Source organism: Fukomys damarensis, unplaced genomic scaffold (genome assembly GCF_012274545.1).
Source record: "Fukomys damarensis isolate Sample0158 unplaced genomic scaffold, DMR_v1.0_HiC HiC_scaffold_2, whole genome shotgun sequence".
NCBI classification, from domain to species: Eukaryota; Metazoa; Chordata; class Mammalia; order Rodentia; family Bathyergidae; genus Fukomys; species Fukomys damarensis.
In genome coordinates this window covers 22099509-22112334 of record NW_022900914.1, presented here as the reverse complement: position 1 = coordinate 22112334, position 12826 = coordinate 22099509, and the positions used below count along the sequence as shown (strand labels likewise).

Sequence of the window (12826 nt, the reverse complement as noted above, 5' to 3'; positions counted from 1 at the left end):
TTTTTTTTTTTTTTTTTTTTTTTTTTTTTTTTGGTACCAGGGATTGAACTTGCGTCCTTGTGCTTGCAAGGCAGGCCGCTGAACCACTGAGCTAAATCCCTGGCCCACCAGGATTCTTATATGGGAAAGAGCAAGGCAGGAGTGTCAGAGAAGAAACATGGCAAAAAAAGAGGGGGAGGTGAGGTGCTGTAAGGAAGGAGGAAAGGACCTCAGCCAAGGAATGCAGGTGGCTTCTAGGAGGTGGAAAAGATACAAAACTGTCTGTCCTAGAACCGATGGAGGTAACACAGCTCTCACAATACCTAGGTTTTAGCCTATAGGAACCATGCAGACTCCCAACCTGTGGAACTATAAAATAATAAATTGATATTATTTGAAACCACTAGGTTTGTGGTAATTTGTTACAGAATAGAAAACTAACAGCATGGTGATTATAAAACCCCAAATAAGACTTCAGAATAAGTACTGTTAAATATAAGTTGTGGAAAGGCCATGAACTCCTTTCCTGGGCCCAACAGACCAAGCCAGTATAGAGTTTAATGGCAGTACCTGAGCTCTGCTTGGTTACAGGAGGTCCTGTAACCAATTAACCAGTTCAGCTTAACCAACTGGCTGGCTGTTTGATTAAACTATAGCCAATTTGTTTTCTATGGATCACTTGTTTCTCCCCCCTCCCCCTCCTCCTTCCTCTTCATTTTTGTTGTTATTGTAGTGGTGATGGTTGTAATCGTACTTGGGATTGAACCCAGAGCTTTCACATTGACCTGCAAAGCCCTTTATTTTATTTTCAGAGTCACTGAATTGCTCAAGCTGAGCTGGAATTTGCAATCCTCTAGCCTCAACCCCACAATGTACGGGAATCGCAGGCATGCTGTACCATCCCCAGCTAGGCTCACTTCTGTTTTTCTATAAATAACATCAGATCCCATCATCGGTTGGAGTTCTCAGAGAACCTGCTCTGATCATGGGAACTGCTCTACTGGTAAATCATTTTTATTTTGTTTTGCTTTACATTGCTTTTTTTTTTTTTTCCCTGTGCTAAAATAAACTCTATTTGAAAACTTGGCCTATAGAGTTTTCCCTTTTATAAAAGGTACAAATATTTCAGTAGTTAAATATGAAATATGAAAGGACTGAATCCAGCCACTAGGCTACCAGACTGGCTTTTTAAAACTAGTAATGTGCCCTTCCTGAGAGGTGTATCTAAAACTACACATCGCTGTTGTTCGCTGTTGTCTCTGTTATCTCTTGTAGAGCGACAAACCACCTCCCAAATCAAATGACTCACAGTAACAACCACCGCATCTGCTCCTGCTACGGTGGTCAGCAATTTGGCCTGGGCTCAGCTGGGCAGGGCTGCAAGCCTTTCCTGGGGTCACCCGGCTTGCAGTCATCTACCCTGGCTGCCTTCTCACCATGGGGCCCCTAAACCCCAAGAAAGCCACCCCGAGCATCTGCTCATAGCGGCAGCAGCATGCCAGGTGATGAGCTCAGCAACTGCAAGGCCTCATGGGGCCAGTCTCAGACGTGTCACATCAGTTCTGGTGCCTTATGCAATCAGAGTATGTCACAATGGCAGCCATGACTCAGTAGGCAGGGAAATGGGTTCCATGTTCCAGTGGAAAAACGCAAAGTCTCTAGACAGGGGGTATGGATTTGGGAAGGGAGGACCTTGTGCTTGCAAACCAGGTGGGAGAACCACTGAGCTAAATCCCCAGCCCTCAAATAATTTTGATCATTATTTTTATTAAAATCAAATGGTGGCCAACACCCAAACTAGAAGGTTTGCCAATTGAATAGACTTAGACGTGGTGTTTTATCTACATGGCACAAACCAGCGGAGAGAGTTGGCAGTGATTTGACAGCGATTAGTTTAGACTATACCTGGATGAATCTGGGTAATTCAGACCCCCAGATTCTACTTATGGCCTCAATTATTCACAATGCTTGACATCAATTAAAATACAGAGTGATCATCATTCTTTCCTCTGTATTGTGTAACAGAAACTATTGCACTGAAAGCAGGTTTTTGCCCCCCTTTGAGTTTGCATTCATTCAATCCCTCATCCCCCCACCCACCCCTCCCTCCAATTTAACAAACTTCCAAAACAAACCTAACAACACATCATAGATCCTTGATGTCTTACGTGTCATTGTTTACAACCCCGTTGAGTACTGGTAGATGAGAAAAATACAAAAGGTGGTCTGGGCAGCAAACCACACCGGTGAAGGAAATGCTCAAATGTGCTAAATAAATAACAAAAAAGAAGGGAAGGGTAGGCGGTGGACAGCAAACGAGGGAGTCCTTACCAGGTGGGTAGGAATCCTGCCTAGTTTCTCTCTGGATCTGAGCCCAGGAGCCGTCGGTCGCACGGTAGAGAAAAGCAGCTCAGATCAGACAGCGTGAGTAAGGATGGGTGTGAGGACCGCCGGAGGAGTTAGAATTTCTGCAGCTTTGCAGTCTGCATTCTGGTGTCAGAGCCTCGGCTCTTTTCCTTCTCCCCCACCTATCACTTGCCCACTCCACCCTCCTCCAGTTTTCCTAAAAATTCTGCTGGGTAGGAGAGAGGAAAAGCAGGTGGCAACTGTCCCCCCGCACCCCCAACCCACCCCTTCCGCTCCAGGACCACCTCAATAAGGCCCCTCCTAGGACTGTAGTCTAGCACAGGTTTGTCTGCCGGCTGCAGTCCGAGGCTCCGGAGAGCTCCAACACCCAGACCCGCTTCATCTGTCCAAGCCCTCAGGTGTGGTAAGGAACTCAGAACAGCGCCCATTAGGGCACTGGTGAAGAGGGCAGTGCCCTTCCAAGCACACACGTTCTTGTCCCGCACCCGGGTTCCTGCAGCCGCCGGCCACCACTTCCCCTGCCCTGGCCGCGCTCCTGTGGACCTCGGGCTACAAGGTGCAGCCTGATCCCGCATACATTTCCTTTCCTGTCCTGTGCACCACAGCCTCTGTGCGGGGCGCATCCCTTCCTTTTTCCAGATGAGAAAACTGAGACTGCAATCCAGGGGCAACACCATTGCGCCGCGGGGCTCTTGGATTTCAAATCAGCGTTCTAGCTGCTGCAGAATTTGGGTTTGTTTGCGGGGCGGGGGGAGTTGAACCCAGGGCCTTAGCGCTGAACTACATCCCCAGCCCTTTCTATTTTTTATTTTGAGACAGGGTTTCGCTAAGTCGTTAAATTGCCCAGGCCGAGCTCGAGCTTTCCATCCTCCTCAATCAGCCTTCCAAAGTGCTGAGATTACCGGCGTGTGCGCCGCGACACCCAGCCTCCCCGCTACAGTATTTCTTTGGGGCCTCGCTGGGGATCCCCTGGGGTGCAGCCGGAAAGCCTGGGACAAGCAAACTGGACAGGTCCGGATCCCAGTCCTTGCAAGGGCAGACTCCCACCTCCAGCCCTGTGCAGAGTGCCCCAGGACGCTGGCCAGGTCGCTGCTCCCCGCCCCCACCGCGGGCGCCCAGGCTGCAGCGCTGGGCTCAGACCAAGCCCACCGCGGAGTGGTGGGCGTTGCTCCGCCCTTTGACCTCAGGGATGATGCTGACTGGTGAGAGCCCTAGGGCGCAGGGCAGAGCCGGGAAGACAAGAGCGGCAGCAACGGCCCGCCCGGAGGACGCAGACCCAGAGACCGCGGCCGGCCTGGAGGCATGGAGCGCCGCGTGCGCGTGAAAACCTGGGTGGAGGAGAACCGAGCCTCCTTCCAGCCCCCAGTCTGCAATAAGCTCATGTGAGTCTCCGGGACCCCCATATCCACTCCTCTGTCCTCACCTCCGGCTCTGAACCATTCACCCTCTTGCTCCCAGGGAGTCCCCTGACCCAGGAGCAGGCAAAAGCGGGCTGCTGCTGACGTTCTGACGCCAAAATTCAGGGACTGTGACTGCTGTTCCGGGTTCTGCCTTGGTCTGTTCCTCTTTCTGGGGACTGTAGTGGGACTGTGGCCTTGGCTCTGACGCAGTGAGAGAGGAGGTGGCACAAGGCACCTTCTCCAAGCCACGTCTCTCCAGCCCCAAGCAGCTTCCGTGCGCTTTGGGGAAACTCAAAAGTTGGCGAGTTGGAGTTTCAGTGCCCAGAATGACAGCAGAACTTGGGTCTAGAGACAGCCCCATCTCCCATCCTAGCCCCATCCAGTAAGCCAGCCACAAGCAAAGGGTGAAGTCCCAAGATCAGCTCTTTGGGGGATCTTGATTAATTGTTCTTCCCAGGCCCTCTTTGCAGGAGTGCATGGGTGCATCCCACACAAACGCAGACACTCACGCATTCACAGCCGACCCTCCCTAGCTCACCTCTGCTGCTGGCCTGGCCCTGTCATCTTTCTCCCTAAGACCTCTGGGCCCTCCCATGTGGTCTCCTCCCTCCCCAGTGCCTCAGCTCCCACATCCAGGCCACATCCCCAGAATCTGCTGTATCTGGGAGTCACCTCTGCCCCGATGGCTGCCATCACTGCCCCCCAACAGGCCGCAGGCTCCAAACGGCATCCCTTCATGTCATTCTCACAGGAGTTCCAGGAAGTGGGATTTAATAAGTAACTTTCTCTTGGAGCCGGTGCAGGACAGGGTCCAGACTCAAGCTTATATAATAGTTAGACTCCGAAGTCCACAGATGCTCTGGGTCACCCGTCTGCCTCACAGGCAACATCTCCCCAAAGCTGGGTCTCTTCTCCCCAGCTTGAAGCCTTAGTGTCATCTTTGCCTCTTTCCTCCCCTTCATCCCTACCCACCATTTCTCACACTGAGTCCTCCAGTTTTTCCCCCAGATAGTATCTCACTCCATCCGCTCCTGCCACTACCCCAGTTCTACCCTGGTCGCCCCTAAGCTGGGTGACACAGGCTGCCCAGGCTCAGCATCCCCACTGCCCCTGCAGCACTACCCCGGAGGAGTCATCACAAACGCGGGCCCTCTTGGTTTGTAGTCAGATGTCCACAGAGCACCTACTGCCTGCCAGGCCGGCCTGGACATTGGGAATTCAACCAGAAACAGACAAAAATACTCTCCCGGGAAGCTGAAACAACAAATGTCAATGGGGGATGGAGACGAAGCCTGGCGGGCTGCTGGCCTCAGGTCAGAGTGAGGAGTGCGGTCACCACGTGTTTGGGGCCTGGGGCCTTCCCACTGCCCTTGGCTTGCCGGTATTGCTGGCTTGCCTTGCTTCTAGCCCGTCACACCGTTTCCTGCCTTCATCTTCACAGGCACGGCCCCCTGTGTCCCTGTCCATATTTCCTGTCTGGTCCCTAGCTATGTAAGCTTGTGAAGTCAGCTGCCAACAAGAGGGTTGCATTAGGCGTCTTTATTTTAGCACATTTTAAACAGTGCTTCCCATACCTAAAGCACTGTTCTGAAAGTCTCCAGATAACAGTTTACATAATCCACTTAAACTCTCTGAAGTAAGAGTGTCTCTCCAGTTTACAGATGAAGACACTGGGACCAACAAGGTTAAGTGACATGCCTGAGGTTGATGGCAGAGCCAAATTACGCCCCAGACGCTAGCTGCAGCATCTTTACTTGTTATTTTTAATATTTATTTATTTATTTATTTGGGTGTTGGAGAGATTCAACTCGGGACGTTGAGGCAGGCGGCGGAACCACTGAGCTAAATCCCCGGCCCACCTGTACATTTAAATACATGCCACACTGCCTCAGTGCTACCTCAGTGCTACCTCAGGCCATGGCTAGATGTCACAGTCTCCTGAGGTCCCTGAGTCAGGCCTCCAGCCAGTTGGGAGCAAAGGGTCTGATAACCAGACAGTTCAGGGGCTCCAGTATGCGCTCCTGGAATTGGAGACCCTGGGCACAGCCTAGGATCCTGGGTGGAGAAGCCGTAGATCCACCCCTGTGCGGCTCCCCCTTGCGTCAGACGATACAGGGACATACACGGTCACACACAGCTGGGGATGACGGTGAGGCATAGAGACCTGCTCCTTCTCCCAAGGGTGCCAGGTCCTTCCTGCCCCTCAGAGTCCCTGCGCCCCATCCCTCTTCACTCCAGGACCTCCCTCTCCATTGCAGGCACCAGGAGCAGCTCAAAATCATGTTCGTTGGTGGCCCCAACACAAGGAAGGACTATCATATCGAGGAGGGTGAGGAGGTAGGCCGTGGGGGCCCCGTCCCAACTCAGGGCTGGGTCTCTAGGGGAGGAGACATTTTCTGCTCCAGGACCAGAGCTTGTGGACTGGAGATAGGGGCAGGTGCCTGCAGCCAGAGGGGGACAGCTGGGGTCATAGGGCAACTGCTGGCCTGGCATCAGTGGGCATGCACAGTGACACCTTTGGCAGCCTCTTCAAGGATGAGCCTGGGACCTCTGCAGGAGGAAGCCCAGGGGACAGTCCTGCTCCTGGAGGTGACAGCTGTAGCTGTGGGGCATCCACCCTGGGACACACAGGCTGTCCCCACTCCGAGTGTTCCCCATTCCAACCTCTATGTACACGATAGGCCTCCAAATGAGCCCCTGACGCTAGAGGACCTAGGTCTCCCCTTCCGATGCCACGAGCCAGGTTCTCTCCTCCTGCAGACAGGGTCAAAGTCCAGGAACATGAAGTTGGGGGTAAGCTGGGCTGGGGTGGAGGGGATTAGGGAACCAGGAGGTGGGTGAGGAAGGAGGAGCAAAAGGCTGAGAAGTGGGCATGGACTGGGGCCGAGCACTGAGGAAAGGGGCTGGTGGCCCTTCCCTACCTAGAGAGTGCTAGGGGCTATGTCACCTGGGGGTGAAGGGAGGGACTGCATTGAGCGCCCTTTTCACACTTTGAATTTTGAATTGTATTTTTCCTCTACCTAGCCAAAAAAATATAGACAAAAAATAAAATGGAAAGAGGAACGGCCCCCATAGGAGAGACAGACAGGTTCCCAGCAAACAGTCTCTAGTAGAAAAAGATTAGTGTAGTGGCCGCCATTGTCTCGAGAGAGGCCCAGTTATGGAGTTCAAGGTGGCAAAATCCAGCTCGGTCACTGGCCTCTACCATCCCTGCTGGCTTCTCCCCACAGCCCGGGATGGCAGTGAGCACGGGGGAATCCCTTAGATAGCACATATGCACCAGGCACCCAGCGTGTGCCGGGGCACCTGGACCGTGGGCTCCAGGCCCCTCATCACCCCCTAGGCCTTGTCCCTCTGTGAGCACCCTGCTCACAAACAGCCTTCCCTGGGGACCATCTTCCTCGGTGGAAATGACATAGAGGAGAGAGCAGGCCTGGAGTGGTCTTTCCGCTTGCCTCAGGCAGCCTCGCCCTCCAGGGGTTCACAGTCGCCCTTGTGGCCTTGATACCACATCTGCCCACCTCCTTCCTTCCGTGCCTCTGCCTCTCTGCCCCTCGTCTATCTCCTGGCCTCTCTGTTTGCCCGTGGCTAGCTGTCCCGAGGCCTGCAGGTAGGCAGATGGAGAGGGGCGGGTCCCAGCTGGTGGCTAAATGGTGATGAGGCTGGCTGTGCAGATGTCCTCACTCACTCTGGAAGGGCACTCAGGTGGCCAAGAGTCTGTCTGTGATGGTATGGTCATGCCCGGTAGGGGGGCCAGGTGCTATACCTGCCACAGGTCCTGGGCGACCTTGGAACTAGGCAGTATCCTCTCCGTCCCTGCCTCACCTAGCTAGAGTCTGAGGAGTTGCTTAGATCTGGGTTCAAATCACACCCTTATTGAGCCAGATTTTCCTCCTCTCTGAGCTGTGGCCTCTGTGAAAGCCCTCCAGGACTCCAGCTCCTTTCCCCAGAGAACCCCCAGGGCCGCCTGCCCACTGCTCTGAGCCCACTGAGCCCACTCCTTCCTTGGGGTTAGATGAGCCATTTACTGATCATGCCATCCCAGACAGATGGAATCGGGTGTCCTCTCTGACCCTTTTCTGGTCACACACGGGACCGTGGCCATGCTGGGCGGGAGATTCCCCCATACCTCACCCTACTCCATCCTCCTGCCAGAGATAGAGCCCTCCCAGGCCCTGGAAGCCAGATGTAGCTAATATCAGCTGGAGAGGTACACTTCTTCCAGCTACCTGCAGGCCTCTGAACTCTGCTTACTTCCCAGTAGCTTTGTTCCTTTTGCACTGCCCACAGCTCTGCTGTCAGTGATCTGTCCTCTGCTCCAGGCCAGGCCTGCCCTCGTCCCAGGGAAGGGCACTGGCAGGGGACAAGACAGGACGATTCTGATGCCTTTTTATGTTCTTTGTTCCATGGCCTCTGATAGCCTGTCTGGAGAGGGTTTGAATCCAGGCAGACATCACTGCAGACCCCCCCCTCCCCAGAACTCTGCGGCCCCTCTTTCCCTCCTCTTGACAATACTAGGACACAACACACACGTGCATGCATACGCACACGTGCACACACACACACACACACACACACACACACACACACACCAACCACACGCTTCTTCACAGCTTGGGGAGGAGCTTGGGCATGCTCCGTGGCTCCCTAGAAAGAGAACAAGTAGGATTGTTTTCTTGCAGTATTTATAATAATGGAAGTAAATATTTTTCATTGTAGAAAACAAGAAATACAGGAAGAAGGATGAAGGGAGGGCAGGGGTAAGGGGAAAAAATGAGAACCAAGACCGGTCATGTAACGGTACAAGATCCCAATGACGAATTTAACTGTACTGTATACCTAAAATGTACCCAAAAAAATCAATGAAAAAATAAGAAATACAGAAAGAAAAATGCTTACCTCATTCATAATCCCACCACTCAGGAGGAATATACCCATGAGCACAGGGCCTGTGCTAGTGCTGGTGATATCGCTACAGAGATCAATGTCATAATGATAACACTTTCCGTTTTCTCATTTTTATCAGCAGTTATTCAGAGGCGCAGTTTTTGTTTTGTGTTGGTAGTACTGGGTACTGACCCCAGGGACTTTACCCAAGCTACATCCCTGGCCATTTTTTAAAAATTTTAGACAGAGTCTAAGTTGCTAAATTTCTGGAGCTGGGCTTGAGTCTGAATCCTCCTGCCTCAGCCTCCCAGGGTGCTGGAATTACAGGTGTGTGCCACCACATCAGGCTGTAAAGATTTCGGATAATGTGTAAGAAAGCACTTGGCACAGCTCTTGACTCACAATGTAGGACGGTTCCCTCACTACCTGGATTTCTACATCCAGCCCCTCCCTCAGTCTCCTGCCCCATGCCCTGAACCTGCCTCTGCATCCTGAGTATTTTGATCATTACCTGCTTGTTTGAGACACGGTACCGATGTGACTTTAGCCTTCCTGTCTATGGCCTGGGTCAGGGGAATGAGGGCCTTGGGGCAGCAGAGTTGGGCCTTCAAGAAGTTCCTCAGGTTCTGGTCAGAACCCAGAGCCTGGCAGGGGCCAAGGACATGGAAGAGGAAGCAGGGAGGGTCCCAGGCTCTTTGCTGTTCCACAGGTGTTTTACCAGCTGGAGGGAGACATGGTTCTCCGCATCCTGGAGCAAAGGAAGCACCGGGATGTGATCATTCGGCAGGGGGAGGTGAGGTGGACTCAGAGGACAGCAGCAAGGAACCTGCCCTGCTAGTGCCCCTCGACCAAGGCCCTGCCCTGCTTGTCCTTTCCTGCACACCTGACTGCCCCACTCCCTCCTCAGCCCAGCGGGACAGTCCCTGTAGGGGGAGAGGCTGGCCGAAAACCGGCCCAGGGCGAGGGTGGGACAGCTGGGTGGGACAGCTGGGAGGCCCGGATGCTGCAGGCCCTGAGGTCCGGGTGAGGGATCACAGCCAGGTGGGCCCGGCGGCTCTCCCCCTGCAGATATTCCTGCTGCCCGCCAGGGTGCCTCACTCTCCGCAGAGGTTTGCCAACACCATGGGGCTGGTGATTGAGCGGAGGCGGCTGGAGACAGAGCTGGATGGGCTCAGGTACCCCTTCTTTCCCGGGGGTCGGGGTGGCAGAGCCCAACCACAGCAGAGGTGATCCTAGAGAGACTCTAGAAAGCACTTCCGGCCATCAAGAGCGGAGGGCTTGGAGGCAGGGTGCCCGGGAGAGCCTGCATGCATTTGCTGGGTGACAGGGTGGGGTGGAAAGGGGTGTGTGTGTGTGTGTGTGTGTGTGTTTGTGTGTGTGTGTGTGTCTGTAGGGTGTTCCCTGTGGGCCCCCGGGAGCCCTGGAGTCAGAACCTGTGCTTTCTCATGAGGTCTGCGGGCGGAGAGGCGGACTGAGGAGGACGCACCTAGCCCAGTACAATTTCAGCCTCCAGAGATCTGTTCTGCCAGGGCCTCTCTGCTTGTGGCTCTGCCCCAGAGGTCGGGCTGGCACTTGCTGTTGGCCAGGTGCTGGCTGGAGGCTTTGTGTGTATTTATCCACTGAATGCTCCGATGGGCCTGGGGTAGGCACTGTTATCATCTGTACTTTACGGGAAGAAGAAACTGCGCTAGGGGAGATAAGTTTGCTAGAGCGGGAGTTGCTACCATAGCACCTCAGCACAGAGAAAGGTGAAGTCAGGGTGAGGACAGCAGAGTCAGGACATGGGCACTATGAAGGGGAAGGATGCAGGCCCAGGGTGGACATGGATGCCACAGCTGCTGCCCGACTGTCATCCTCTGAGAGGAGGAGGCTGCCGAAGGTCAGGGGACCAAAGACTTAGCTGAAAATGAAGAGTTTAAACATTTTTTTAATTAAGAAAATTTACATTTCTCATCAAGTTACTGGAATCAAAATTCTTTAGCCTTTGTCTTCTGTTACAGTGGACATTTACAAATCTTCATTTTAAAAAATGGCCAAAGTCATGCACATTTGCTCAAAATCTGAAGAAGTACAGAAATGTAAAATTAACAAAATTAAAATTACTTGCCACCAAAAGGGTGAATTTTATGGTATGTGAATTATATCTCCAAAAGAGATACAAGTAATAAAAAAGAGAAAACAAAAGAACCCTAAAGAAACACTTAGACTTCCATCTTGGCTTTTTCTGTGCATAGCTGTACCTGACAACATTGCAGTGTTTTACATGTATGGGTATGAGTTTCATTTATAACTCATGACTATTTCTCATATTATTAAATCTTAAAAACAAAATGTTGCTGGGCCAGGGATTTAGCTCAGTGGTGCCACTGCCTACCTCCCAAGCGCAAGGTCCAGAGTTCAATCCCTGGTACCAAATAATTAATTAAATAAATAAAACCACCACACAGATTTAATGGCTACATAATAATTGACTGCACAGTATTCAGTTGTAGTCTGTTAAAGACAGGGAATTTCTCCAAACCAAGGGGCTTTATACAGGCAGCCTCCAGAGATGTGAGGACAGTGTCCTCAATAACATTTACAGCAAATTCAATAATGGATTTCATCTGGCTGTTTTTGACCTTTAATAAAAGCCAGGACTCAACATTAAAATACCACTCCAACAGCCATTCCCGGAGGGCACTGTGATCCCGTTATGAGGCCTGCTGGTAGCCAGCTCCATCGTAAGAGGGAATATAGGGCACCAGGTGGGCGCAGGTCACGTGTCTGTAAGCCGTGTCCCTCAGCGTAACCATTTCTCTTTCTTGAGAGCTGAAGAGCAGACAGGCCTGGCTGGCCAGGAGCTGGGCCCCAGGATTCAGTTGACGGATGCTCCGGCACCCCCAGGCTTAGGGGCTTCTCAGCCCAGGGGAGGAGGGTGCTGCCCTGGTGAGGCCTGGGTGGGCTCGGGCCCTACTGAAGGCCGTGTGGATGTGCACGTGGACCTCCCTGACAGAGAGACCCAGAGCTTTGCTCCACTTCTCAAGAGCAGCTCTGACCCGAGAGGAGACACCCTCAACTGGGGACATCTCCACTGGCTGCTCAAGTTTGTTGCTCTGACCAAGAGCATCTAGCTGCCAGCCCTGGATTCAGGCTCAACCTCAGCTTCCTCTTTGGGAAAAACATACCTGGCCCAGATCCTCTGTAAACTCCTAAGACTGTCTTGAACGGGGCCTGCTTTGGCCGTGTACAGCCTGTATAATCCCTGCCGAGATGCCCAGCATCCCTGAGCTTCAGAGTTCTCTCAGCTCTGTAAAGGGGCACAGGTAGGCTTTGGAAAAGCTAGGTTTAGGTGTGAAGGAAAATCAGCCACTGGGTTGCACCAGCAGAGGTAAAACGGGCACCAGGCTCTTCAGTGCCAGGGCTCAGACACCCACGAGCAGAGCCAGGTCCACCCAGACGGGGAGCCAGGTTGTCTGTCCTCTGCTGTTGTAGTTACTTTTCTCACTGCTGAGACAAAATACCCAATACCCAGAGTTAAAGGAAGAAAACTTTATTTTGGCTCACAGTTTGTAGAGGTTTCAGTCCATAGTCAGCTGGCTCCAAGTCAGGGTGGCAGGGCAGAGGGGCATCACAGAGGAGAAACAGTCCATGGAAAAGCAGAGCAGGCAGAAGGCAGCAAAGCAGCAAGCAACGGCAGCCACCCTCTTTCTGTCCCTTATATTCCACTCACACCCAGGGTAGGGTACCCTCAATCCCAGCATCACACCCTCAATCCCACTGTCACACACCCTAGGTCCAGGCACCTCCGAAAAGCCCTTCCTATGACTGCATGAGGCTTTGAGGGGGGGGAATGTCTAGAAACAAGCTGTAACATCTGCTTTGGCAGGTACTTTGTGGGGGACACTGTGGATGTCCTGTACGAGAAGTGGTTCTACTGCAAGGACCTTGGCACACAGTTGGCCCCCATCATCCAAGAGTAAGCCCTGGCCTGGCACCCGCCTTTTATTGCCCTGGGCTCTACAGCAGTGCCCTTGGGCCTGCCAAATGGGGGGAAGTCACCCCTCGTGGGGTGGGGAGGGACTCCCACAATGATGGGAGGGGAAAGGTGGTGGGTACAGATGTCCCAAGCATTTATCTGTCCCTGCAGGTTCTTCTGCTCAGAGCAGTACAGGACAGGAAAGCCCATCCCTGGTGAGACCAGCAACCCCCCG

The 12826-nt window shown here is 52.9% G+C and overlaps 1 protein-coding gene across 2 annotated transcripts in view; it reads left to right on the top strand.

The window, feature by feature from the left end:
• Positions 1-3549: 3549 nt before the first annotated feature.
• The window catches only part of Haao (3-hydroxyanthranilate 3,4-dioxygenase), an 11597-nt gene continuing 2320 nt past the window's right edge, over positions 3550-12826 (top strand). The window contains exons 1-6 of one of the 2 annotated variants that reach the window (XM_019207109.2): positions 3550-3728; positions 6005-6083; positions 9343-9426; positions 9702-9808; positions 12502-12591; positions 12763-12806. In XM_019207109.2, the coding sequence (XP_019062654.1) occupies positions 3649-3728; positions 6005-6083; positions 9343-9426; positions 9702-9808; positions 12502-12591; positions 12763-12806 (484 nt within the window). In that variant the 5' untranslated portion in view covers positions 3550-3648. The remainder of the gene's footprint in view (positions 3729-6004; positions 6084-9342; positions 9427-9701; positions 9809-12501; positions 12592-12762; positions 12807-12826) is intronic. The other variant, XM_010621513.3, reaches the window with a different exon arrangement.